Source organism: Callorhinchus milii, unplaced genomic scaffold (assembly GCF_018977255.1).
Source record: "Callorhinchus milii isolate IMCB2004 unplaced genomic scaffold, IMCB_Cmil_1.0 Scaffold68, whole genome shotgun sequence".
Lineage (NCBI taxonomy): Eukaryota > Metazoa > Chordata > Chondrichthyes > Chimaeriformes > Callorhinchidae > Callorhinchus > Callorhinchus milii.
In genome coordinates, this window is record NW_024704809.1 from 11328 (window position 1) to 38546 (window position 27219).

The 27219-nt window shown below is 48.7% G+C and overlaps 2 protein-coding genes across 9 annotated transcripts in view; one reads left to right on the forward strand and one right to left on the reverse strand.

The window, feature by feature from the left end:
- The first annotated feature begins 276 nt into the window (after positions 1-276).
- Positions 277-5640, forward strand: LOC103190329 (olfactomedin-4). Of its 2 annotated transcripts, none has more exons than XM_007911073.2 (6): positions 277-447; positions 2283-2404; positions 3095-3244; positions 3781-3990; positions 4255-4402; positions 4709-5640. In XM_007911073.2, exons 2-6 carry the CDS (start codon positions 2354-2356, stop codon positions 5515-5517), a joined length of 1368 nt encoding a protein of 455 aa, XP_007909264.1. In that variant the 5' UTR covers positions 277-447; positions 2283-2353; the 3' UTR covers positions 5518-5640. The 2 variants fall into 2 exon arrangements, with proteins under 2 accessions (XP_007909264.1, XP_007909262.1); XM_007911071.1 differs by lacking the exon at positions 277-447 and adding an exon at positions 971-1338.
- A 2631-nt stretch (positions 5641-8271) lies between these two features.
- The window catches only part of LOC103190328 (ryanodine receptor 1), a 115896-nt gene continuing 96948 nt past the window's right edge, over positions 8272-27219 (reverse strand). For all 7 annotated transcript variants that reach the window (XM_007911070.2, XM_007911068.2, XM_007911066.2 and 4 more), the window contains 19 exons: positions 26952-27080; positions 26350-26454; positions 20230-20311; positions 18427-19721; positions 17790-17854; positions 17193-17385; positions 16690-16776; positions 15939-16175; positions 15302-15432; positions 14873-14915; positions 14271-14398; positions 13701-13761; positions 13037-13183; positions 12468-12602; positions 11535-11691; positions 10387-10451; positions 9825-9925; positions 9364-9415; positions 8272-8677 (listed from right to left, as the gene is read on the reverse strand). In XM_007911070.2, the coding sequence (XP_007909261.1) occupies positions 8582-8677; positions 9364-9415; positions 9825-9925; positions 10387-10451; positions 11535-11691; positions 12468-12602; positions 13037-13183; positions 13701-13761; positions 14271-14398; positions 14873-14915; positions 15302-15432; positions 15939-16175; positions 16690-16776; positions 17193-17385; positions 17790-17854; positions 18427-19721; positions 20230-20311; positions 26350-26454; positions 26952-27080 (3309 nt within the window). In that variant the 3' untranslated portion in view covers positions 8272-8581. The remainder of the gene's footprint in view (positions 8678-9363; positions 9416-9824; positions 9926-10386; positions 10452-11534; positions 11692-12467; positions 12603-13036; positions 13184-13700; positions 13762-14270; positions 14399-14872; positions 14916-15301; positions 15433-15938; positions 16176-16689; positions 16777-17192; positions 17386-17789; positions 17855-18426; positions 19722-20229; positions 20312-26349; positions 26455-26951; positions 27081-27219) is intronic.

Sequence of the window (27219 nt, forward strand, 5' to 3'; positions counted from 1 at the left end):
CGCCAGCGAGAGGGAGATCTGGGTTCGATTCCCGAGAGGGCAAAATTCTGGTTACGTAGGCAGACCTAGAAACAGGAGGAGGCCATTCAGCCCCTCGAGCCTGTTCTGCCATCTTATAAGATCATGGCTGATCTGTACCTCAAATCCAATTGCCTGCCTTTGCCCCATATCCCTCGATCCCCTGACCTAACAAACATCCGTCCATCTCAGCCTTGAAGATATGAACGGATCCATCCATAACCCACAACCTTTTGGGGGAGAGAGAGAGAGAGAGAGAGAGAGAGATTCTCACGAACTCTTTGGGTGAAAAACTCCTAAAATGGCGTGGCTCGGATCTCAAGATTATTTGTTGTGATCTACTCTCTTCACGGACAGGAAGGACCCATTGTGGGTCGAGCATCTGACACCTAACTGTCCCCGTGCAAACAGTCCTGTTGCGATATATAGGTGTGTGCAAAAAAAAAACGTTGATGTACAACTATTTGTAATAATAACGTGATTTGTTGTTCGTCTTACACTGATCACCAAACAGTGGTGTATGTGTGTGTGTGTGAGTGTGTGTGTCAGTGTCTGTGTGTGTGTGTGTGTGTGTGTGGGGGGGGGTGGGGTGGGGGAGTAAGGAAACTTGCCAAAGGTTTCGCCCTAACCTGACCCGCCCGGGAATCGAACCTGGGACCAAACCCCGCGCCCCCATCACCCCAGTCCTTTGCCAGGCTCCCTCTTCCAAAGAGCTTCGCGGGATAGCCTGTAAAGTGCAGTGACTGTATATTTTGTGGGCGTAACCGGGCAGCCAATTGCGCACGGCAGCGTTTCCCCACAAACAGTCGTGCCGTTGAGTGGCCGTATTTATTATTATTAATAATTATTAGCTAATAATCCGACAGCTCCACAAAATTACCGCGCTCGCCTCCTTAAAATTAGAGCAGTCCGCGCGTGCGTCCCATGGTAACTTTATCCTCGTTGACCACGACTGTTCCGAGGTAGAAAAGGGGATGTGTGAGCAGACGCCGGAGGTAACTAATGACTCAGTTGGTTGTGGGATGAGTTTGATGAGCGAAAACAGCTCAGGGCTAAGGTAAGACAAATGAATATAAGGTAACGATGCGTGAAAGACGTGTAGCGATTGGACAACCGTTGGTGTAGATTGTGGACCGCAACTGGTTGATAGCTGAAAAATTGAGGAAAGAGAGATGAACACAAGGCACGAATACATGTTCGTTCATGTGTATAAATATCAGGCACAAAGTGGTCTAGTTTCACCCGGGAAAGAAGGCAATCAGAAGCCACTGTGATAAGCAGAAGATGCTCTTGTAACTCCTTATTCTGTTCCCTGCGTCGGTAAGTGCGACTTTTGGTTCAATTAATATCGCCAGAAAACGTTTGCGATTCACACAAACTGTGTGAGGTTGATTAACATTTCGTTTTGGTTGTACGGGCGTCTGACACGCACGGAAACCCCTCACCGTGACCGGCCGGGCGTCTGACACGCACGGAAACCCCTCACCGTGACCGGCCGGGCGTCTGACACGCACGGAAAGCCCTCACCGTGACCGGCCGGGCGTCTGACACGCACGGAAACCCCTCACCGTGACCGGCCGGGCGTCTGACACGCACGGAAACCCGTCACCGTGACCGGTCGGGTGTCTGACATGCATGGAAACCCCTCACCGTGACCAGCCGGGCGTCTGACACGCACGGAAACCCATCACCGTGACCGGCCGGGCGTCTGACACGCACGGAAACCCCTCACCGTGACCGGCCGGGCGTCTGACACGCACGGAAACCCATCACCGTGACCGGCCGGGCGTCTGACACGCACGGAAACCCATCACCGTGACCGGCCGGGCGTCTGACACGCACGGAAACCCGTCACCGTGACCGGCCGGGCGTCTGACAGCTCCACAAAATTGTGGAGAGCATTAGGCGCAGGTTGGGCGAGAGCCAAGGCTTTGGGGGTGGGGGGGGGGTGGAGAGCCCAGAGTGTGCGTTGGGGTAATTGCTGGGGTCTAACCAACTAAACCCACACACAGCTCGGCCATCAAGAGAGAGAGAGAGCGCTGTCTGGCCGAGCGTTCCCGCTGATGTCCAGTTGGATAATAGGGATTTCCAGATGGGTTTTTACATCGGAACAAAAATAATTTGATGATAGTAAAGACCCCAATAAATCCTTGGCACCAATGATGGACTATCCATTGGCGTAGATGGTGAAGGAAGATGATTTAGTCCAAATGGATCACAAGATATTGTTCGGGACCAATGGATGTCTTGTGTGTGTGTCCCAGGTATAAGTAAGTGTTGGTGCTCACACCTGGGGAACCTTCTACCTGCAGCTGAAGTCGGAGACAGACTCGCAATGATGTACCGACTGACACTGCTCATCCTCCAAGTCTCTGCCGCGCTCTCTGTAAGTTTCCTTTTAATTTTCTTTTCATGAGCGTAAAGTCGACGTCGTTTTCAAAGCATAATATTCCACAAAACACACACTCACTGGACTTTACAGCGTGTCCGGCGAAGCACTTTGAGACGTCTCGAAGACGTGATGAGGCGCAGTGTCAAACGCCAGGACGATTATTGTAATAATAATAATAATCCTTGCATTTGATATAGCGCTGTTCACGTCTTCTCGACGTCTCAATGGAGAATAATCACAGAATATTCTGTAAAGTGTAAGGAAACTTGCCCAAGGTTTTGCCCTGCCGGGAATGGACCCAGGTGTCTCGCTTGCGAGGCGAGTGCTCTAACCACTGAGCTACAGGACTCCATATTACTATTATTATTATTATTATTCCATATCCTAACCACCCTACTTGTGAAAAACAATCTTACCTCCCCACTACCCGTTTAATAACTATCTTTAAATTGATACCCTCCAGTCACCGACCAGTGGACATAATTTCTTCCCTATTCTCTCGAAACCTCTCATTTTAATGACATCTTTCTTTGTTTCCCAGTTCCCAATTCCCAGTTCCTCCCACATCCGCTCCTCAGCCGAACGACTCATCCCTGGTATCACCCCTTACGCCCCTGTTAATATTTCATCACATAATAATAACTTGTACGCTACAAATGGGAATGATTTTCCTGTTGTTCCCAGGCGATGGTTGGCAACAGGACAATCGAGAGAGATGTAAAGTGTGTTTGTTCTGTGGTGATGCCAGACAACATCTTCCCGGTGGAGCGAATGGAGTACTTGGAAGCCACGTCGCAGAACCTCAGCACCAGTGTGCAAACGGAGACCCTCAAGGTACACACGTTGACGGTATTTTTAGGTCCATGATCCCTTACTGCAACGGTTAACTGCAGTCGGACACGGAGTAAAGGCCATGCGGACAAATGTGATAATAATAATAATAATAATAATACTCCTGGCATTTGCTGCAGCGCCTTATCACGTCTTCGAGACGTCTCAAAGCGCTTCACAGGATATATTGTAAAGTGTAGTCTCTGTATATTTTGTGGGCGAAAAGCGGCAGCCAATTGCGCACAGCAGCGTCCCCACAGTCGTGGATTGAAGTGAGCAATTTATTATTATTATTATTTTTGAACGAATTATTACCACCAATCGACTAACAACCGGGTTCCTACTGACTGCTGAATAAACAGAGGTGTGTGAGCGCGTGTGTGTGGAGTAAGGAAACTTGCCCCAAATTTGTCCCTGCGAGGAATCGATCCCGGGGCCTCTCGCTAACCACTGAGATCCAGGTCTCCACTCCGCTGCTTAAGAGGAGTAACGGTTGGGGGTGACCAAAGTATTGATAAAGATACCCGTTGGTTACTCAGGTGCAGATGTACGGTCAGACTCTCTCGCTGTACACGCAGCAGCTGCAGAACCTGACCCTCCGGTTGCAGGCGATGGAGTCGGGGGCCGGGTATACGGAGCTCCAGTTTGACGCGCTGAGAGTTGAGATCCAGGAGTTACTGTCACTCACCAGCCAACTGCGGTCAACAGTGAACGGCAGCGAAGCCATCATCGAGCGGCTTCACTTTCAGGTCAGTAATCAATCAATCAATCAATCAATCAATCAATCAATCAGTCAGTCAGTCAGTCAGTCACCAGCCAATCAATCAAATAATTAACCAACCAAGTACCCCACCCTCACCCCAACACTCCACCCATACACCCTAAACCCCACCCACACCCCCTAATACCACACCCCCATACCCCAAACCCCCCCCCCTAACGCCCCGCCCCCACACCCCAAACGCCACCCGCACCCTAACCCCCACCCACACTGACCCCCGGGCCTGTTGCAGATCAAGAACATGTCAACCACCGTGGACCAACTGGAGACGTTCGATAAACATAATGTGCTGGGAATCCGTCAAGAGATCAAGGTCCTGAAGGCACAGCAGAAGAAGTGTGAGGCCAATCAAGGGCTGAAGCCTTCCCAAGTTAACTTTGGTCAGTCAGCGCTTCCAAATTCAATTATAATATTAATAACAATTCTTGCATTTGACCTCATCACGTCTTCGAGACGTCTCAAAGCGCTTCGCGGGATACACTGTAAGGTGTCGCGACTGTACAATTTGTGGGCGAAACGCAGCAGCCAACTGCGCCCCCAGCGACGTCCCCACAAACAGTCGTGGGTTGAGTGACCAAATTACAGTGCAGTCGGTGGAAGTCCAGACCAGAGTTGGGACTCTGCAATGGATCGGCTTGAGCGTCAGTAATAAACACACGTTTCTTTTTTTTTAACACGCCCCGCAGGGAGCTGTGACCACGGAGGCCTCTTGAACGTCCGTGGGCCCAACGTGGTGCAACTGAACTGGAGAGGAATTGGCTGCACATCTGGGGCGTGGGGCAGAGATCCCGCACCTCTGCCCGGGAAAGGCGGTCAATATTGGGTGGCACCTCTCGAGAGTGACCGCCGGGCATTTAATTCATACAGACTCTATTCTTCGTACAATGACCTGCTCCTGTCCAGGAACCCGGTGAACGTACAGCTGAGATCTTCCTCGTACACTGGTCAGGGCAGTGGGATGGCTATGTACAAGAATTACCTGTATTACAACTGCTACAATTCTCGGTACATGTGTAGGATGAACAGAGACACATATCGGACGCAGAGGACAATTCTCAACAACGCGACGTACAACAACCGCTTCTCGTTCTCCAGCGGTTCCTACCACGACTTTGACTTTGCCGTGGACGAGAGCGGGCTGTGGGTGGTCTACGCCACGGAGGCAAGCGATGGGAACATGGTGGTCTCCAAGATTAACGACACCTCCTTTACCGTCGAGGAGAACTGGGTCACCAACATGTACAAACCTTCCGTCTCCGGCACCTTCATGATCTGTGGGGTGCTCTACGCCATGAGGTCTCAGAGCACTCGCCTGGAAGAGATATTCTACACCTTCGACACCAAAGACGGTCAGGAAGCCATGATCAGCGTGAAGATGGAGAAGATGTTGGAGAAGGTATCGAGTGTCACCTACAGCCCGTCTGATCACAAGCTCTTTGTGTACAATCAAGGCAATCAGATGACCTATGATGTGGTCTTCAGGCCTAAAGGCTAACCCTCGGGCTCCCGTGAACACACGCTACGTCTACACAACCTTTCTCCTGGGGTGGAAACCATCGAGTCACTACCCTGCAAAGTGAATAATAATCCTCGCATTCGACACGGCGCCTTATCGTGTCTTCGAGACGCCTCAAAGCGCTTACACAGAATAGGCTGCAAAGTGAACTGACTGCATATTGTGTGGGTGAAACGCGGGCGGCAGCCAACTGTGCCCCACAGCGTCCCCACAAACAGTCGTGGATTGAAGTGACCAAATTATTATTCTTTTTTTAAGGAATTATGAACCCCCAGAAAAGCGACTAACAACTGGGTTTCTGCTCACTGTTGGGTAAACGGAAGCGTGTGGAGTAACGTTCCCAACGTCTCGCCCTACCCGCCCGGGAATCGAACCCGGGTCCTCTCGCTTGCGAGGCGAGTGCTCTAACCGCTGAGTTAACAGGACTCAATGACGTCTCTTGGCTTCATTCACTCTATTCTTCCGACTCTGCTTATTAAAGAGATTTATTAGATCTGTATCCGGGCCTCTTGTCTGTTAATATAAACACTTTTACACTCACTCGACACAGCACTTCCAGGTTTCCGCACGTTGAGGGCTGAGAGTAACAGAGAGGCTGAGGGTGACAGGTCAGAGCCTGACACACGCAGGAAGTCATTTGTTATTTAAATAGGGAAAAAAAAAAGCTGCGGGGAATGAAAAATTGCCCGATCTACAATAAATTTCACCACAGCGGTGCTCGGTGGCCTTGAGCAATGCAAACCAGACGTGGAGATGTATTAGAAGGTCAATACCGAGCCAAAATAATGGGGTTAATCCGAACACTTTATAAATCATTGGTGCGGCCGTACTTGGAATACTATGTGCGGGTCTGGTCGCCGCAGAACAAAAAGGATATTGCAGCGATTGAGAGGATACAGAGTGTGTGTGTGTGTGGGGGGGGGCAACCAGAATGATTGAGGAGATGGAGGGATTGGATTAAGAGGAGCAATTAGTATTGTACAGCGCAGAAGAAAGCCATTCGGCCCATTGTGTTTGTTCCGGCTCTTTTAAAAGAGCTTCCAAATCAATCCCACTCCCCGCCCCGTTTTCTCCCCGTAGCCCTGCAAACTTGTCCTCCCAAAATAATTGTCTGGTTCTGGATAAGATTAGATTAGATTAGATAAACTGGGCATGTTCACGCTGGAGAAGAGGAGGTTGAGCTGCGATATGATTGCGGTCTGTAAGATTCTAGACCGTGATAAGCTGTTTTCAGTCTTGTCCAGAACAGTAGACCCGCGTCTGTCTGACCCCGGTCCATGTTGGGGTTCGCTGGTGAAGCATTTTGTGACCTCCTCCTGACGCGAAAGGCACCTGTATCACAAGTAGTGATCACTGCCTCAAACAACGTCGTTGTGTACTGTCTTCGGTGAACAGTCTCACATCTCGAACACTGGGGGCGGGGGGCGGGGATGGGGGGGGTGGGAATGCTTTAGCTGGGGCGCCAGCCCTTGCCAACGTCGGGCTGCCTTGCTCTGTCTGGTGCAGTAAAAAATGGACGAGGACACAGAAAAAAGGAAAGCGTCAGCAGAGTTTAACTAGTTTATTTGAAAATGCCTCGCAACACCTGCTCTCCACACCTCCCTCCCTCCCTCCCTCCCTCACGTACTAACAGATGAGAAGAAATGTCACTTTTATTAGAGCCTCCTCGCTTGGCAAAGTTCCAGCATTGTTAGTTGGCCTATTTATTGCCCCCCCCCTTTGAAATTTGCAGCTGGACAACAACTGCGACAGCAGTTTAGTGGTGGGCGTAAGTGCAGATGGGAGCGGTCTCTCCTAACACATCAAAAGATAAACTGTAGCCTTGTTAGCAGCGCCAACGCAGAACATTTGAAACGAACATTTAAAGCCATTGAGAGCCGAGCGCTGAGAAAAGGCCACGGGCTGAGAATTTAGCCGCATTTATGAATGCTTCCCGTCAGCGAAGCCGCATTCAACGTTGTCTGCAGAGAAACCAGGTTTAGGAACACTCCTCTCGAAAACCTTTGCAGAAAATAGTCTTTGCTCCTAGCCGTGAGGTGTGCAAGACTGATAATAGTAATAATAATAATAATAATCCTTGCATTTGACACAGCGCCTTATCACGTCTTCGAGACGTCTCTCAAAGCTCTTCACGGGATAAATGAAATGACTGTGTATTTTGTGGGCGAAACGCGGCAGCCAATTGCCCGCAGCAGCGTCCCCACAAACAGCCGTAGGTTGATTTGTTGGCGTAAATCAATTTAGTTGTTCTAATTTATTGTTACAAACGCAGGTCGTTGTCAGACTGCAGCAGCAGAGGCTTCTCTCTCAGGGGGAGGTAGAAAGACTGTGAGTGTCTGAGGCTGAAGAAAGGGATGAGTGAGTGAGTGAGTGAGTGTTGGAGCACTAGTTACCGTCTCTTAATGCCTTCGGGCGGTGGTGAAACTTTACGCACGCCGGTTCCCCGCTGCGGACGTTCGAGTGGGTGAAATTCTCAAGAGGTTATATATTGCGATCGATCGGAGTCGAGAGACCGGAAACGTTAAAACTCAGCTGCGGATTCTACTGTGGAAATACGGGAGTCATTCTGGTTCGCTGGTGCCAGACCAGAATAAAATAGGAAGCCTCGGTTCTGGGGAGACACGTTATACAGCAGCAGGCTAAGGCACTTGGTTTCAATCTTAGATTTTATCCCCACATTCCCCGCCCTCCCCCCCCCCCCACCACCACCACCACTTTCCGCAAACCCCCACCCCCCAAAATATGTTTTGTTTTTTCTCTCTGATATGTACTGAAGTATAAATGTGGTCTCGCACACGCGCGGGCGGGCGGGCGGTCGGTCGGGCGGGTGGGCTCGTTGGCTGCGCGAAAACTGGTTCCCACATCATCAAGTGCTGCCCAGGTTTAAACCTCGTCTCTACGATGAGATCTACTTCGGGTGCTTTGCCCCTTTACGGCGGGCCGGGGGCACCGAGGGAAACCGTGGCAGCTGCGAGCGGGGAACGGGGTTGGGACTTGCGGCTCGGATCCACAGGAAGCGCAGCATTCCCACCGCTCCGGTGCTTTATGCCAGCTGGTCCTCGTACTGTTTCCGGAAGCAATCCCCGGCCGGGAAGAAATCCCAGCAACGTTCCTGATACATCTTCCACACGTAAGATTCCTGCAATAATAATAATCCTCGCATTTGACCCAGCGCCTTATCACGTCGTCGAGACGTCTCAAAGCGCTGCACAAAATAAATGCGGAGTGTAGTGACTGTGCATTTTGTGGGTTAGAACACACTCGCGTTCAAATCCTTTCACTCCCTGGTACCTCCCTAACTCCCTCTCCGACCTCCTCACTTCACCACCCGGTGCCTACGCTCGACTGGCACCGGTCTCCTGTTTGTTCCTCGCACCACCTGCCCCACCATCGGAGGTCGCGCTTTCAGCCACTGCGTCTCTACCTCCGCCTGACCCCCTCTCTCCCCTTTTTCTAATCCCGCCTGGAAAGCTTTCTTTTCGACTGTGCTTATGGTCAAGTGCTCCGAGACGCCATCTGGCGTGGAGGGCGCTATGTAAATCCAAGTTGTCGTTGTTGTCACCTCCTGCCCCCCCCCCCCCCAGCTCGGAGTCAGGCTCCGGCACTGTTAAGCGCTCTGAGACACTACCCTGGGTGGAGGGCGCTATATAAGTGCAAGTTGTTGCTGTAGAGGGGGCGGGAAGGAGAGGGGTTTGGGATGAGGACAGATGGCTGATTAGAGGTGCAAATAACGGGCCAAATGGCCTCCGACTGGGTTGGTCCAAACATGTCTAGGACTTTTTGCAGTAATTGCTACAGAGAGCAGTGATGTGGCCCCTCACGTACCTGACCCGTGTGCTCCGTCTCATCCTTGTTGATCAGGTACATGAGGAAAAACCTGCAATACAGGAGGTGGGTTTGAAATGGAATCCACAATAGGACGTTTACCACAACAACAAAATGACGTTTACACAGAGCTTTTCATGTCGGGAGGACGTCCCAAGGCGCTGGACAGTCAGCGTTTCGGACCCGAGCCGGGGGTCGGGATCGGGGAGGGGGGAAGGTGGGCGGGCGGGCGGGGGGTGTTAGGAGGGTGATCAAAAGCACGGTCGAAGAGGAGGGTCTTGAGACGGGTTTTGAAGGAGGCAAAGGAGGGGGTGAGGTGGAGTGGGACAGACACTGAGCTACAGTGCTCCACAAATCAAAGCCTAGACGAGGGCAGACACTGGGTGGGGTCCCACTGGGTGGGGGTTATAAATAGACATCCACCATCTCCGCTTGGGCACCGCCTGGAAACAGTATCTTACATGTAATTTGCCAAATTGTGCTCTTCCAAAGTGTGAGTTTCAAACCCGTGTGGCGTTGTGTCGAAGTAATCGCTGCCGATTCCACAAATGAAGCACTTGGTCTGTTAAAGCAGAACAGGGGTTAGCATAACCGCGACGGCAAGCCAGGCTAGCAACACGACATCACCGTCACCCCGACCTACAACGCCCAGATTGAGGACATCGATTCCACAAACCGACAGTTAACAATATTTCTGGCAGCATCGCATCTGCCGGGAGAGGAAAATGAAGTTAAAAGTTTCAGGTCGATAACCTCGTGTACAGAACAGAGAGGAAGGGGTCAGAAATTGGCTGAGGTGGAGCAAGTAGGGGTGAAGTGGAGGTTGAATTCGCTTAAGATGAGAGGTCGCATTCGCTCGGAAGGTAGAACGCAGGAGGTGTCTGAGAGGAAAGTCTTTGAAGGGCTGGGGAGACGGTATAGGATTGGAAATTTTCGGGGGGGATTGAAGGGATAGTAAAGTGTGAGGTTGCCTAATGGTTGGATTTAAAGTGCTCGTAATGTGCGACTTGAAACTCTTCCCACCTCCATGTCCTCTTTGACTTGCTCCTGTTGATCTCTCAGTTCTCCAAAGGCGTCTATGATCAGACCTGTGCGAAGAGATAAATCCAAATCCACTCATGACTCTCCCACCTCAGTAGGTGTGAACCCTAAACCTGTGAACTGCGTTATAATAATAATAAAGATCCTGGCATTTGATACAGCGCCTTATCAAGTCTTCGAGACGTCTCAAAGCGCTTCACAGAATATACTGTAAAGTGAATTGACTGTGAATTTTGTGGGTGAAACGCGGCAGCCGATTGCGCGCAGCAGCGTCCCCACAAACAGTCTGTTGGAAAATGATGAATCAAAATTATAATCGTTAAAGTTACTAACTGTGCTTATGTGAGTTAAAACGGCTGAGACAACCGTTTTACACTTGTACTAACAAGTTGCTTTGTCTCAATAAAAAGCAGTCAGTCAGTGGAATGTCGGAGTAAGATAGCAGATAGCTTCGAGAGGAGAGTAGGCTGTCACGCGCTGTAGTGACAAGGTAGTCAGACATTCCTTTAAAACTAAGTAAAACAACCCTATCCTCCTGTAAACATCTGCCAATTGTTTTCCCCAGTCGGGGACAGGCACTGGCCTTGGGAGGAAGGGAGCTGCCAGGCGCTGAGGATTGATGCAAATTGCTCTGTATCAGAAGCCCCGGTTATCTTTGCAAAGGAGAAGTCTGGCGCCAACCATACAGTGCAGACATGATCAATTCGCCATTGGTCAAATGAGCAACACGTGTGAAGCCTGATGTGTGGTGGGCCTCTGATTGGGGGAACTAAGGGGAAGAACCCTTAGGCCGTATGGTATAACGGCCCCTGGTGTTAAGCAAGTTGGGCAGCAGATTCAGCCAAGTGAAGAGGTGCAGAGGTGCAGGCTTATTGTATAAGCATTAACCTATCGGCTTTGTATGTATTATCCTAATCAATAAATCTTTATTACACATTTATTGGATTGTCGGGTCATTAGTCGAACCTGGGGATCAGAAATCCCAACAAGTCGTGGATTGATTTATTGTCATAAATCAATTTAACTGTTATAATTTATTGTTATAAATGCAGGTTTTGTCAGTCTGCAGCAGCAGAGGCTTCTCTCTCAGTCAGGGGGAGGTAGAGAGCCTGAGATCTTGCTGTACATACCCTGGATGATGGCCAGAAGGATGACAATGACGAAGAAGAAGAAAGTGATGTCGAAGACAACTCGGTATAGCTCATATTCGTCCCCAGCCGGGTCTTCAATCTCGTCGCCAATGCCACCTCCAGCTCGCACGCCCACGTACATGTGGAACAGGTAGCACTGTGGGTACAGAGAGGGGAGATAGGTTAGTAGCAGCTCCCACTCACGGAACATCCCGACACAGGCCATCCAGGCTCCACGTCCACAGCTCCACAGATTTCTGAGCTTCGTAGACTCTGAGCTACGTGCACTGCAAAAGGAGCTCATTCAGGCCTTCAACCACTCTGCCCCCACCCTTTGGAACTCCATCCCACAGTCCCTCTGTCTCACTCCTTCCCTCCCTCGCCTCCTTCAAGATCCGTCTCAAGAACCTCCTCTTTGACCAACTACGCCTTCGGTCACCCTCCCACCCCCCAAACCCACTCCTGATCTCAACTCCACCTTGGGTGCGGATCCCCGACTGTCCAGGGCCTTGGGACGTCCTCCTGACCTGAAAAGCGCTGCGTAAATGTGATAATAATAAATAATAATAATCCTTGCATTTGATATAGCGGCTCATCGCACCGTTGAGACGTCTCAAAGCATTTCACAGAATATCCTGTAAAAAGTAGTGACTCTATATTTTGTGGACAAAACACGGCAGCCAATTGCGCACAGCAGTGTCCTACAAACAACCGTGGAGTGATTGAACACTTTTGTTTTATAATGCCGCACAGATAACTTCTCCCCCAACATCATTCATTTTTAACAAAGATGATAAGACCTCCAGGTCGGTTTTCTGAGCGCTAATTGAGCCTTCGATTCCCACAGAATCTGGGGATGAAAAATATTTCCTATATGTGACTGTCTTAAGTGTCCTCCAGTCACTAACTCCTTCACCAGGAGAGAAAGATTACCGTCATCATATCGTCACACTTCATGTCAGGCTCATCCTCATCCTCGCTCTTGTTATAGAACTTGCGGAAAAAGTTGAAGGCCACGACTGTGTATAGATAAACCACCACTGCCAGCAGCCCCACCGTCATCATCAGCTGTGGGGGAGAAGGAAGGTGGGGGAAGGGAGAGTGGGGGGGCGGGGGGGGGAGAGAGAGGTAGAAAAAGAGGATGAGAGGTGGGGGAGGAGAGAGGAGGGGAGAGAAAGACGGGGGCGGAGAGAAAGACGGGAGGACAAAGAACGGGAAGGGAGAGAGGGAGATAGAGGGGTAGAGAGAGGAAGAGGGGGAGAGAAGGGGGAAGGAAAGAGAGAGAGAGGAGAGGGAGAGAACGCGGGAAGAGAGAGAGAAGAGAGGGGGGAAAGAGAAGAAGAGTGGAGAGAGGAATGGGAGGAGGAGACAGAGAGAATTAGCATTTTTCTTGGCCTCAAAGAGTAACAACAACAACAACTTGCATTAAATAGCGCCCCTCACGTGGGGTAGCGTCCCGGAGCCCCAGGAAAGCTGCCAGGGTCAGGTGTAACCCCTCTTACCTGTTTGCCGTTGTGAGTTACGGAGGACAGGATGGTGCGAAGGGTCTTGACTCCCATGGCAATGTCCAGCAGGTGAGCAGCGAAGAAGAAGTTGTTGTAATGACCGAGAGCAGACATGACGAGATACCAGACCAGGTACAGGAACGACTGAAAGACACAGAGAATGAAAGCACTCCTGACGGTAGCAGGGATTATTTTATATAAACCAGCTTTATCTGCGGATTAACCTAAACAATATTAATATTAATAATAATCCTTGCATTCGCCTTCGCCTTCGATGACGTCGCAAAGCGCTTCACGGGATATACGGTAAAGTGAATCGACTGTATATTTTCTGAGCGAAACGCGGCAGCCAATTGCGCACAGCAGCGTCCCCACAAACAGTCGTGGATTGAGTGACCCATTTTTTTTAAAAAGGGATTATTATCCCCGGAAAAGCGATCCAACAATCGACCATCAACCAGGTTCCTACTTACTGCTGAGGCGCGCGCGTGTGTGTGTGGTGGTGGTGGTAGTGGTGGTGGGGGGAGTAAGGAGATTTGCCCAAATTTTCGCCCTTCCCGCCCGGGAATCGAACCCGGTACCACTGAGCTACAGGACTCCACAACAGGACTTATGTCCGAGTTGACAGGGTGAGAGCGCGAAGGAGGTTTGAAAGCCTTACATTGTCAGTGAAAATCACTCCAAACTTCCAGATCTGGTACTTGATGTCCAACGATGTGAACCTAAAAACGAACAAGAGATGAAAGCGTTGTCGCTGCACACGGCTCAGCCCAGACCTCACTCACGTCCACAAACAGTTCTTGACGGTTTGCACTGTGTGTTTGCTGCGTGTTAACTGGTGTGAACGGTGATCCTCGCACACGTTTTCAAATCACTTCGTTCCCTCGCACCTCCCTAACTCTCCGACCTGCTCACCACCCGCCCCCGACTCCATCACCCGCTGCCTCCGGCCTCCTGTTCCTCCCTCGCCCCCTCCGCTCACACGCCCCAAAACTCTGGAACTCTCCCCCTCAAATCCCTCCGCCTTGCTCCCTCCCTCCCTCCCCACCTTCAAATCTCATCTAAAGACCTTCTTTGTTTTGATCGTGACTACGGTCACCTCCCACCTTCCTCTCCTCTCGCCTCCAATCGGAAAATCCCAAGCACCGAACACACAGCGGGCAGGGCAACCCCGACCTAAGCAGCAGAAAGACACACACACGCACACGCACGCACACACAGAGGCACCCACCAGGACAGAATGGAGTTGTCAGACACTGGTTTCTTCTGAGGTACACTGACGTCTAAGGCACTCATATCCATTCCCAGAAGCTCTGCAATACGTTCCCTGCCGTAGATATCACCGTATTTATCCAACACCTGGGACACCGGGAAAGAGATGAGACCCTGACACTGACCATTGCTTCGCCAACAACAACTTGCATTTATATAGCTCTTTCGGTCAATCGTCCCCCCTCCCCGCCCCCGTCAGCCCCCACCCCCGGCTCGGGAAGAAATGTAAATTGTATTGTGTTACTGACGACGTCGTCTTATAATCCACCCAAGATGAGAACATGACTGAGGAGCAGAAATGAATGGACCAGGTAAAGGTCACAGACTAAGTACCTTTTTCCACCCCCCCCCGCCACCCAGATACCTATGGAACTACAGAAATGAAGTGCCCCCCTGAGGCTTACATGGGTATTGCAGTTTTTAGTGGAGTCGATATTTAACCCGAAAGACACACAACCCGTTAGACTGTAGTCCAGACACAGTGGTGATGACAAGTGTGGTTGTGAGAACATACCACTTATTTGTCAATACATTTAGATAACCAGAGTCTGTGCTGCTCACCTTTCGTTTGACAAACTTGTCCCAGTAGTTATTTGGGAACGATCTGCAGAAAGTCAAAATAAAATGTCCGGTGAAGAGGGCTCCTTCCCTACCTTACCCCACCCCCAAGTCCACCCTCCCCAACTCACCCCCACCCCCACCCACACACACACGGGTATCTGGCTTGCCTGAGGATAACCCATTGCGTGACAGATGACCACTCTTCACATTACGCCCACAAAAACAGTCACTGCACTTTAGTGTATCCCGTGAAGTGCTTTGAAGTCGTCACGCAGGTGTGATAAGACGCGGTGTCAAATGCAAGAATGATTATTGTTGTATTACAGGGACGCCCTCTCCTCGGGTATGGAGTCGTCCCGCCTCGTGTACCCCAGGTGAGACCCTCCGTACAGTCCAGTCCAGCCTTGCTCACAGCCTGCCCTCACTTACGGGGTGTTGAGAACCAGACGATCCCACTGGCCTTTTATGTCGTCGTCTGCGGGCTGCTCCGTGATGTACACACCGTCGAACTCCAGCTTCCTGGCCAGTTCCTTCTCCCGTTTAAAGATGACCAGAGGCACCTGAGGAGTAGCAGAGACAATAAGTCTCAGTATCTCGAGCGGAGCTGGAGGTTTGGTGTTGCTAACGTCGAGGAGATTGAGTCTGTTGGCTTCTCTCTCTCCTTCTCTCTCTCTCTCTCGGGATGGATTGAAAGCAACAATAACAACTTGCATTTACATAGCTCCCCTCAAGTAGGGCAGCGTCCCAGAGCAGTTGACAGCGGTGGAGGAGGAGGAAGGTCTTCAGGCGTGACATGAAGATGGGGAAGGAGTGGGCAAGACAGAGGGAGGGATAGAGAGAGAAAGAGTGACAAAAGTTTCAGGGAGTAGTGCCTAAGCACAGCAACCGATGGTGGAACGGAGGGGATGCAGGAGAAGCAGGAGGCCAGAGCCAGTCGAGCAGAGGCAGTGGGTAATGGGTTGGGAAATAAGCAGGTCGGAGAGGGAGGGAGATGCCAGGGCATGCGATTGGCTTGTGCTCCTATTGGAACCTGGAAGGTCTAAGGCACTTTGCCACGTGTCTGTACCTTTAAACAGTTGTAGCCAATGATGCAGAGGAACGAGATGAGGGTGTGCAGAACAGACAGGAACTTCAGTGTTGGCGCCATGTAACCCGTACTCTCCTCAAGGACAAAATAAACCAACGAGTTGTCATCCTCCTCTTCCTCCTCTTCACCTCCATTTCCATTTCCAAAACCAGATCCTCCCGAGTCATCCTCAAAACCTGCTTCTTCAAAGCTTTCTTCATCTTCAAGCACAGAAACCTGTCCCACACAAACAATTTAATAATAATAATCCTCGCATTTGACACAGCGCCTAATCAGGTCTTCTAGACGTCTCAAAGCGCTTCACAGGATACACTGTAAAGTGAATTCACTGTGTATTTTGTGGATGAAACACAGCAGACAATTACGCACAGCAGTGTCCCGCACACAGTCGTGGATCGAGTGACCAAATTATTTTTATATATTTTAAACGAATTATGATCCCCCGGAAAAGTGATCCGCCAATCGACTAACAACTGCTGGGTAAACAGAGGTGCGTGTGTGGTGTAAGGAAACATGCCCAAGGTTTCTCCCTGGTGGGAACTGAACCCAGATCTCTTGCTTGCGAGGCAAGTGCTCTAACCACCGAGCTCCTGTTTTCATTCTTTGCCGCAGAAGAATAAATGGACGGCCTTTTTTGCGGCGTTTGTGTAGCTGTTAAGACAGCTCTACGTTAAGGCAGTGTTACAAAGATTCACTTGTTCCGATACGGATTTTGGTCAAAGTTACCCACCTTATAGAAGAGCAGGATAAAGTTGATGGCAAACGCCACGAAGAGAGCCAGGAAACGCAGGTTATAGAAATTCCTCGACAGGTAATTCTGAAAGAGAAAAAAAGACACGAACACGAAGTCAGGCCAGGCAGGAAAAGGACTGAACTTTACACCTGAAAGGAGCTTTTTATTCAGACCCTTTAATGCCCTGGAGCCAGTCCAGGACTCTCGCTGTTCGGTGTTAGCAATAAAACTAATCAGCCTCTTAGAGAAAAGAAGGTTTCGAAATTTTCTCCCAGTTCTTTCCGTTCGTTAATAATGACCCTGGCAAGACTTTCCTCTTTGGCTGTGCTTTTGGGCCCCCTCTTAGCCCACCCCAGCCTCTAACCCTCTTGATTCCAACCCCCGGCTCGGGTACAAAACATTAACTGTCCAGGGTAATTAAGTCTGCTGCGTTGCCAGGGGGAGTTGGAGATGGTGAGGGAGACGGACACTTACAGGTCCATCAAAGCTCCCAAACTTACCAGGAGTTTGGTCTTGTAATTTTCAAACTCGTTCCAGAATTCCATGACCGCCTCTGGCTCCTCCCGCTTCCTCTCCCGCTTGGCTTTCTTCCTCGCTCTCCTCACAGGCGCCATCTCTTCTTCTGGGGCCGCCTCCTCCTCCTCCACTTCTTTCTCCTTCATGTCCTTCTCTGCCTTCTCCCCGTTCTCTGTGCTGTGTGGGAAAGACACACACAAAAGAATCCCTAACAAGTGGTTCTTTTGCGCTGTTTGTGTGTACATGTGGTCAAGGCGAGGTGTTCGGGTGAAGAAGGCCCGTTTTGTCCATTTGATCTCATCCTGACAGAATCCCGTCCTGTGCTCCCATTACAGCATCGATGATTCTTAAATGAGTCCAGGCCCTGGCACTGCGTTGGGAGTGTCAGTGTAGACTATAGGCGTTTCAAGACCCAACGTGGGGCTTGAACCCACAACCTTCTGACTCAGAGGCTGACTGACACGAATATATTCTCATTTAGCCAAATGAATATTAAGAGGAGACATGTTATGTGATGTTCTGCTGTTAAAAGTAACACAAACGATCAGAAATGAGGGAATTATTTCGAGACAAACACTTACTCGGCTTTCTCGGGTTCAACCTGCTTTTCATGTGACTGGGCCTCAATTGTAGCTTCAATCTGCTCCTGTCAAAACAAGGACAATAATCTCATTGAATGGTAATTAATATCAGAGCACAGAATGAAGTGTTAGAGAAATCAACTGGGGCATTTAAAGGGGAACCAGACAAGAACAATCTGAGGAGACGAACTGGAATTGGAAGGCAGGAATTTAATTTAATAATATAATAATAATCCTTGCATTTGATTTAGCACCTTACCACGTCTTGGAGACGTCTCAAAGAGCTTCACGGGATATGCTGTAAGGTGATTTGATTGTATATATATTTTCTGGGCAAAACACGGCAGCCAATTGCACACAGCAGTGTCACACAAACAGTCGTGCATTGAGTGACCAAATTATTATTATTAATTTTTTTTGAAGGAATTATTATCCCTGGAAAAGCGATCCGACAATCGACTAAGAACGGGACTCCTCCTGACTGCTGGTAAACAGAGGCGAGTGTGTGTGTGTAATAAGAAAACTTGCCTAAGGTTTTGCCCTGACCTGACCCGCCTGGGAATCGAACCCAGTTCCCGTTGCTTGCGAGGCGAGGGCCCTGAGCTACAGGGACTTCCCAGAAATGCATGGTACTCACTCCCAGCTTCCTGAAGGAGGGTGGTGTGCCCTCAGGAGTGGGTGGCTCTGCTGATGCGCTCTCCACAATGTCACCGAGCCCCAGGTTAGAGTCAGGCGAGCTTGTCCTGGGGCAGCCACTCTCCCTCTTGGCCTCGGCCTGGTCTGAATCCTCCTGCTCTTTAACCTGATCCTCAAACTCCGAGGGAGTTTCCAGGTTCTCCACCTCCACCTTGCTGAGGTCAGGAAGATCGGCGTGAACCTCATCTTGTGTTGGGTCCGGCATACTGGCCAACAGGTCTGCCACCGTCATCTTTTTGGCCTCTTCGACCAAGCCGCCTCCGAATAAGGTGTTCCACACGATCAGGAAGAAACCACGACAGATATTATAGAAGAAGAGCACAATTCCTACCAACAAGGTCCAGAAGAAGGACACCAAGGCCATCACCATCTCTTTGATGGTCATCTTCTTCAACTTCCTATATTGCTTCCGTATGTTTTTCAGGGTGAACAGGTGGAAAAAGTCCACGATGCTGCCGAGGAAAGCCGCGAAGGCGGAGGGCGACTCGGCCAAAGGCGAGGCTCTCTCGACCTCGCCTCCCTCGGCGTTCTCTCCCTGCTCCTCCTCGTCCTCCGACTTCTCTTCCTCGTCCGGTTCGGAAATCTTGGAGGCGATCTGCATCTCAAAGATGGTGTCCTCGCAGAAGTTGACGAACATTTCCATCTTCTCGGACTCCCCCCCTTCGTTCACCACGTCGAAGATAAACTGCCTCTTGGACTCCTTGACTTGAGGCATCTCCCACTGGGTCTTGTTGGCCTCGCTAATCTCAAAGTAAATTCGCTCGATTTTCCGACTGGCTCCCATGATCTCGATGCGGCCCAGGAAAGGCTGGAAGTAGTTCAGAATGCTCTCTGCCAACGTTAGGAAGTTCTGAAGCCTGGTGTCGTGAGGCACATGTTCGGAGAGATTGGTGAGCAGCACGGCTATGTTAAAGCCGATGTCCTTGGCTGGTTCCTGAAACCGGTTAGCAAATTCCTCATAGTTTATCATCTCGTTCTCGTCTGCCTCAGAACACGAGAGTAGGAACTGGATCTCAGACAAGGTGTACTGTTTCTGACTGTCCATCGCCTTCTGGAAATCCTTCTTTGAAATCAGCCCCCTCGGGTCCGTCACATAGTCTTTGAATGCATCGGAAGCCACAATATCCTTCAGCTTCAGGAACATGTCAAAGAACTTCAAGATCATTTCAACATTGCTGGACGACTCGACCAACATGTCCACCATCTGTTTAGCAATGGTTCCGTTCACCACATTCCCTGGAAAAAACACGAGAGAGCAGCCATCGGTCATCGATAAAATGTTCAATAAGATGTGATAATAATAATCCTTGCATTTGATACAGTCTCTTATCACGTCTTCGAGATGTCTCAAAGGGCTTCACAGGAAAAACTCAAGTTAATTGACTATATTTTGTGGGCGAAACACCGCAGGCAATTGTGCACAGCAGTGTCCCACAAACAGTTGTGGATTGAAGTGACCAATTTATTTTTTTTTATTTGAAGGAATTATTCCCCCTGGAAAAGCGATCCACCAATCGACTAACGACCGGGTTCCTACTTAATGCCGGATAAACAGAGGCGGGTGGGGTAAGGAAACTTGCCCAACATTTCACCCCGCCGGGAATCAAACCAAGGTCTCTTGCTTGCGAGGCGAGTTCTCTAACCACTGAGCTACAGGACTCCATTTATTTACAGGACTTATTTACAATGTGATAAGATGCTGTATCAAATGCAAGGATTATTATATTATTATTATTATATTTACCTTCCAGCAGAGAGAGCAGCATCACCACCATGTCTTTCTGCAAGTCCAGCAGCTCCTTCAACAACTCAATCTGGCTTGAATCCTGCAGAGAAGAATGAACAGATTGAAACGCTAACATCATACGACCAAGCGTGAAATAAAGATGGGAACGCGGAGAAGGTTTTCAGCATTGATGATGGATGAGATGATGGGGCACTGATTAAAGTGCTCCTGTTGGTAGGGAATCCGCTGTTTTGATGAACTGATCGGACCAAGTATCCACATAACATGCAAAACACGACCAAAACGTCTTTGTCACTGACTCACGATAACGTCTCTCTCAGTACAATTCAAAGTAACGCAGGAATACATTTGGAAGGTCCCCTAAGCTGAGTGTTTAACGCTCGGTTTGATACGGGTTACTTTGATGTGTAGAATGGTCTATTGTAATGTTTTACGGGTGCCCAGCAACATTCACTGTGTCTTATCTGCCACAGAACTGAAGCTTTCAACGACAATGTGTCGCTGTAGACAGTTGAAACTGGCAGCCAACAAAGGGGTCAAGCTGAACTTCTTTAACCTACAGTGCCCTGGGAGGTGTACCATTGTACACACCACAATCGCGACCTCTAGACGTGGTCAGACCTGAAAGGTGCCGCACCAAATGCAAGGATTATTATTATAACTTTCACCCAAGTGTTTTTACTGTAGGGAATCCCACTTAAAGACCTTCCTCTTCGATCGTGCTTACGGTCACCTCCCCACTCCCTCTGCCCTTGGCTTGGGGTAAGATTCCGACACTGTCAAGCGCTCTGGTACGCTATCCCGTGTGAAGGGCGCTAAATAAATGCAAGTTGTTGTTGATGGATTGATAGGCTGCAAGGGGTGACCCTTGAAGTTATAAAGTGCACACAGACGTGGCCAAGGATATAAAGCCACAGCTTATCCTCTACCATCGTGGGGTTTTATTTACAATGGTTCTCGATCGTGGACTGAAAACATAAAACACTTGTCGACAGTAAGACGGCAACAAAACTGCTTTTGGTGCAGTTGGGAGTCGCAAAGGCATTGCTTGGGGCTTAAACCCGCGGTGGACGAAACTTACCTCGCTTCGAGCTTTAATCCAAAAATGTTCCTTTTTTGCATGTTAACAAATAATAAATATACATTAAAAGGACAACACAGTATTTGCGGTTACTTTTCCCGTATGACAGTCACTAGGACATGAATGTGAAAGAGATCTTCTTCTTGTTAGAGGCTCATCTATACAGGACACACAGATGAACTGACTGGTGGGAAATAGGCTGTAGCTATGTGGAGGGTTTCCGTGCACAAATGTGCTTTTAAAGTTTGCAAAAAAAAAACATTCATTTGAAAAGTTAATGCAAGAAAATACACATTTTTTTTTACCTGTGGCAGGCACGTTGCTTTAAATCTAAGCATCGTTCGTCGATTGTGATTTCGACTGGGCAATACGTGAATGGAAATAATCATGGAACGGGTATGGAGGGAAGCCATTCAGCCCATCGCGGCTATGCCGCTCTACGAAAGAGCAGTCCGTTCCTAGATTCGTAGAAGGTACAGCTCAGAAACAGGCCATTGAGCCCATCGAGTTTGGCTGATCTGACTATGGCACCTACAGGACATTCCATATTATAAAACTCTCTGTCTAAGACATTTCCTCCTACTCTCTCGCTTTGGGAATCATCTTAAATTGATATCCTGTAGCCACTGACTCACCCACCAGTGGAAATCATTTCTTACAAACCTCTAATGAATGTAATAAATAAATAGTTTCTTGAACCCCTTTGCACGATGCAACTGTTTGCTAGTTACTTCCCAACCTTGTTAAGTCTTCATTCTTTGAAGAGTTGGGCATCCTCCTCACACCATTGGGCTAACAGCAATAATTGCCCCTGGTTGCGTCACAACCTATTGGCAATGGGGAGGATGCCCAGAATGAAGAAGAATGCTGGCGTGCAGGCCTTCAGCTCCTCTGCCCTCACCCTCTGGAACTCCATCCCACAGGACCCTCCGCCTCGCCCCCTCCCTCGCCTGCTTCAAGAACCGTCTCAAGACTCTCCTCTTCGACCAAGCCTTTAGCCACCCTCCTACCCCCACCCTCCCTGATCAACCATCAGCTCAAAGACGGACCCCTGGCTGTCCAGAGCCTTGGGGTGTCTTCCTGACGTGAAAGGCACTGTGTAAATGTAATGTGCTGTTGTGGTTGGTTTCAAACTCAACATGATATTCCCTGGTGCACTGAAGGTCATCTGAGAATTTTTTGTCTTTCAAATAGACAGAAAATCTGAAGTTGTTTGCCTTGTTTGACCTGAGCAGCGAGATCCCAGAACCTCTGGGCTGCGTGGCTTACAATGGACGGGATCAGAATCGGTGGCAAATAGCACAGAAACAGGAGGAGGCTATTCAGCCCCTCGAGCCTATTCCTAAATGGCCTGGCTCTAATTTTAAGATGATGCCTTGGTCCCCAAGCAGAGGAAATAGTTTCTCTGTAGCTATCCTATCAAATCCCTTGATTATTGTAAAAACCTAAATCAGATTTCCCCTCAACCTTCTAAACTCAAGGGAACAGAGACCAAGTTTATGCAACCTGTTCTCGTTAAGTTAATCCTTTTAGGTATCATTCTGGTGAATCTGCGCTGCACACCCTTCAGAGCCGATATATCCTTCCTTCCAAAACGGAACGCATTCCTGCAGATGGGGTCTGACCAAGGCTCTATATAGTTGAATCATCCATACAAAGAGAAGATAAAGAGAGTAACTTGCTCCTAATCTCACTAAAGCGAGTGTTCAGTGTGCAGTATAGTCGGGTAGTGTAGCTTAGCAGTGCTGGCTCCACAGCAAGGCAGATGTAAGTTGAGTCTGATACTCAAGCTTGCCTTGTGGGGAGACACTACAGTCTGACCCACTGCAAAGGTTCCTCCTGTTGGATAATCATGGAGCCGTCCCCGCTGGAATGGACTATCCTGCACTCCAGGCTGAAGGAGGTAAAGAAAACGGATAAAAAGCACGAGGGGGGAATGTGCGGCGGGAATTAAGCATCATTGAAAAAAAAAACCCGCTGCTGATAGAAACTGCAACCGTATTCATTCCCACATTTCGCGGCCAGTTCGTTAGGACGAATGAGATTCTCAGGGAGGGGAAGCACAATGTTGTTGCATCCAATTCAACTGAGTTTGTGTAAAGCCACGTGCCAAAGCGAGCCCCTAATCCGGTCCCAGAGAAGCCACTGGGCTCGTGTCAGACAGTGAGGTCTTCTTTTGCTCCAAATCAGGCCAAATCGAAAAGAGACACAGATCATTTTAAACAAAGTGCCAAGTCACTGCTCACTCATATTCCATGATTGTTAACCTGACCTTGAAATATATTCTCCTACCGTATTCGCCAACGTTGGGGTGAAAGGGCGAAGTATTGGGATTAAAACATCTGGCAAAATCTAATAAACAGCTGGCACAGGCTCAGTGAGCTGAATGGCCTCCTCCTGTTCCTGTGCGCCTAAAATTGTCGCATCATTTCACCCAAACTGCACGGATCTCACTGCGGGTGAGTAAAGGAAAAAAAAAAAGTGTGTGGTAACATTGAAAGAGCAAATGTTTTTCACCAGGAATTTCTATCTAAAATCTGACTGGATCGAGTCCGGTGAAGATTAGACTGAAACTGGTTCTGTCTTTCTTTACACCTTTTGGGCGGCTCAGCGGAGCTAACGCAAAAGTCTCTTCCCAAGATTTCTGAACAAGTGACTCGAGGAGAGATTTACGGCCCCAGAATTCACCCGATCTTATCCTTCGTGGTACTATCTTCGAAAGCTAAGTCTGTACGGAATTGTGGGCAATTTTAAAACCCATCTGAAGTCAGTTATGTTTAAGAACCGAGGAAACTGAAATTGAAAATTAATGCCGCAATTCATTTTCTAAAAGTTTTGGCACATTCGTAAATGTCTGGACAACGTTTTTTGACGCTCGGTAAAACTGAGTGATTCGTGTCATCCGGTCTGCAATCTTTCACCTTTAGCTGTTGCGAACCTGACTATCAGCAGCCATTAAAAAATCCACTGATAAGTTCCTTGGCTGGATCGAGCTGAAAATCTTATCAGCAGCGTCAGTCACATCGGCTAAAGATTCTGCAAACACTCAGCTCCTGAAATGGATGCGTAACAAATGAACTTTACCTCCCCTGGGTCTTGTAATGGATACGGAGGACACTTAAATCAATCTGGAGTTAACTGCTTAAATCCAACAGCACTTGAGCGTTTTGATAGGAAGCAAAAACGTTAAGCCTGATGTCCCAGTGTGGAAACAGCGAAACAGAGAGCACCCCAGGAATGTCCATAATGAAAGAGTAAAATGACTGCACATATGGCAAACACTTGGCATGAGATGGCAAACTGCGGTACACAAAGTTCTTACGCTATTTCTGGATCCTCGATTATCAGGCATCTGTCATTTAGCAGAATAAAAACGGGATTTAGACACTTTTTTGTGCGAAATGTAATCGATGCATTCAATTCATCTCGTCGCTTTACAGGTTTGCTTTCCAGCTGCACGGCTCTGGAACTCCATCCCAGTCCTATCTGCCTCGTGCCCTCCCTCCCCCTCCTTCAAGACCCGCTTCAAGACCCTCCTCTTCGACCGCGCCTTCGGTCACCCTCCTACCCCTACCCTCTCGCCCTCCTGATCCCAACCCCCAGCTCAGGTGCGAATCCCTGACTGTTCAGTGCCTTGGGACGTCCTCCCGACGTGAAAGGCGCTGTGTAAATGTCATGTGTTGTTCTTCTTATTAGGTGGGGCTATAAGTAGGTTTGTATACAAGTACTCTGATAAACAGGCTGCCTCCACACATGGTCTGGCACAATCCTACTGAAACATTTCAGTGCCGATCATGCATTAGATAGGGACAATTGAGCCCTGGAAGATTTAAGACTGGATCTTGGAGATTAAAGAAATCCTCAGAAATCCTCGTCACTAGACAGTCTACACAGACAACTTTCATTTTTCCAGCGCCTGCAGTTCCTGCTAAAACTGTTCACATAGAGGCTCACTTGCAGTAATCATGTACTGAAATGCTAAGAGTATTTTACTGAGGTCATTTATGAAATAAAACGCAAATTAAAAATAAAGTTTATAAGTGTTGTTTCTGTCGGTCTTCTCTTCCTCCTGTCTATTCGGAATTTTGGACCTAAATTTAGCAGTTTGTAATTTGACTCTAATTTGACTTTGTCTCTGACGAGGGCGGCTGAATACGTTGAAAGGGCAATTTGTCAGTCAATTGTAGACAGAACACTGAACTGTGACCCATCTTGTTAAAGGAAGGGGAAATCATTTGAAAGCATCTTGTGGAAGATCCAGCAAGCGAAAACAGCCAACGAGGCATCTCTCCGGCAGATCAGGTAATCAGAACAAGTTGACATGTTGGCATCATGCCAGGGGTTGGCACAGGAAACCAAATTCATATTTATTCAACATATGGCCAGCTTTATCCTTAGGTTTTTTGCTAAAAATTCCAGAACTCTCTGAGGCAAACTGTTTTGAGACAAGCCTCGATATCAAAGGCAAGGATTATTATTATATAACTATTTATTATAAAGGTAGAATAATTGTCTTGTGATTATCTTTGTTCTACCTAGAGGTATTATAACTGCCGAAATCACTGCTAAACAATCAGCGTTGAACAGTGATCTGTCTAACACTGGACACCTTCATTTTATAAGGAGTTAATTGACAAATCTGATAAATGCACAAATCTTGAAAGATTGAAAACAGATTCAAATTAATATCGGAGAAAAATTCTTCACCAACTTTGTACTTGAAAACTGTGATGATTAAATATTTCTGGTTAAGAAATACCACAAATTAAGACACAAAATGTGATCATTTTACTCTCCTTAGATTGAAAGAATATTTTCATGTTCGCATTTATTAAACATATTTAATATTTCGCCCAATCAACTAACAACCGGGTGAGTTCCTACTTGCTGCTAGGTATGCAGAGGCGTGTGCGTGGAGTAAGGAAACTTGCCCAATGTTCGGCCCTGCCGGGAATCGAACCCAGTTCCTCTGTCTTGCGAGGCGAGTGCTCTAGATTCACGGTTTGTAAAGGTACAAGCCTTGTATATAATCTTACCTGAGCAAGTTTCATCATCATATGTGCAAAGATATGCAGGAAACCGACAACTGCATCCCATAGTCTGCTATGAGCCAGGCTCTGCTGATTCCCGGTGCAAGGACCCTGCAGGGAAGCACGAATCATCACCATCTGACATTATCCAAACACATCTACTACATTCCACATAATGCCCTGATCAATTCACAAATGTATTTAATCTTTTTCTAGTTTTAAGTCTTTTTAAATCCTCGTCCTTCAGTGTCTCTGCCCCCAACCCTTGGAACTGCACCTCACAGTCCCTCCCGCCTCGCTCCCTCCCTTGCCTCCTTCAAGGCACGTCTCAAGACCATCCTCATCAACCGCCCCTTCAGCCACCCTCCTACCCCCACCCTCCCTTAACCCCAATCCCCACCTCGCCCCTCACCTGCTGAGGTCCAAATCCCTGACTGCCCAGCACCTTGGGACATCCTCCCCAAGTGAAAGGCGCTGTGTAAATGTCATTCTGCATTGTATTGTAATACGCTGGCTGCGGGGAAACAGCTACGGGTTTCTCTACAGTAAATAAGTAGGTAATTCAGACAACTGCTGCACCATTCAGAAGACGACAGCTGGTTCATTACCTGGATATATTCAGTGAGACTGTTGAAGACTTGCTTAGCCACGGCCATAGCCTTGGAAAAGTTTCGTTTTCCTTGTTCGTCAACAACATCTTTGCCAGAGTAATACCAGTAGAAATCGCTGATCGATTCCTAGGACAGACATACACCACACAAACAGGAAGGAAACAGGAAGAGCTTTAAACAGGCCTCAAACTCTGCAAATATACACAATAATCTCCCTTGAGGGCTGGGAACCCCTCCCTGTAGACTGTGTGCCCTTATTACCCCT

Excerpts from the sequence above, each read along its gene's own strand:
- LOC103190329 (XM_007911073.2), top strand. The coding sequence starts at position 2,354 with ATGATGTACCGACTGACACTGCTCATCCTCCAAGTCTCTGCCGCGCTC. Across the intron at positions 3,245-3,780 it reads TGCAAACGGAGACCCTCAAG|GTGCAGATGTACGGTCAGAC; the intron begins GTACACACGTTG and ends TTGGTTACTCAG. Across the intron at positions 4,403-4,708 it reads GCCTTCCCAAGTTAACTTTG|GGAGCTGTGACCACGGAGGC; the intron begins GTCAGTCAGCGC and ends CACGCCCCGCAG.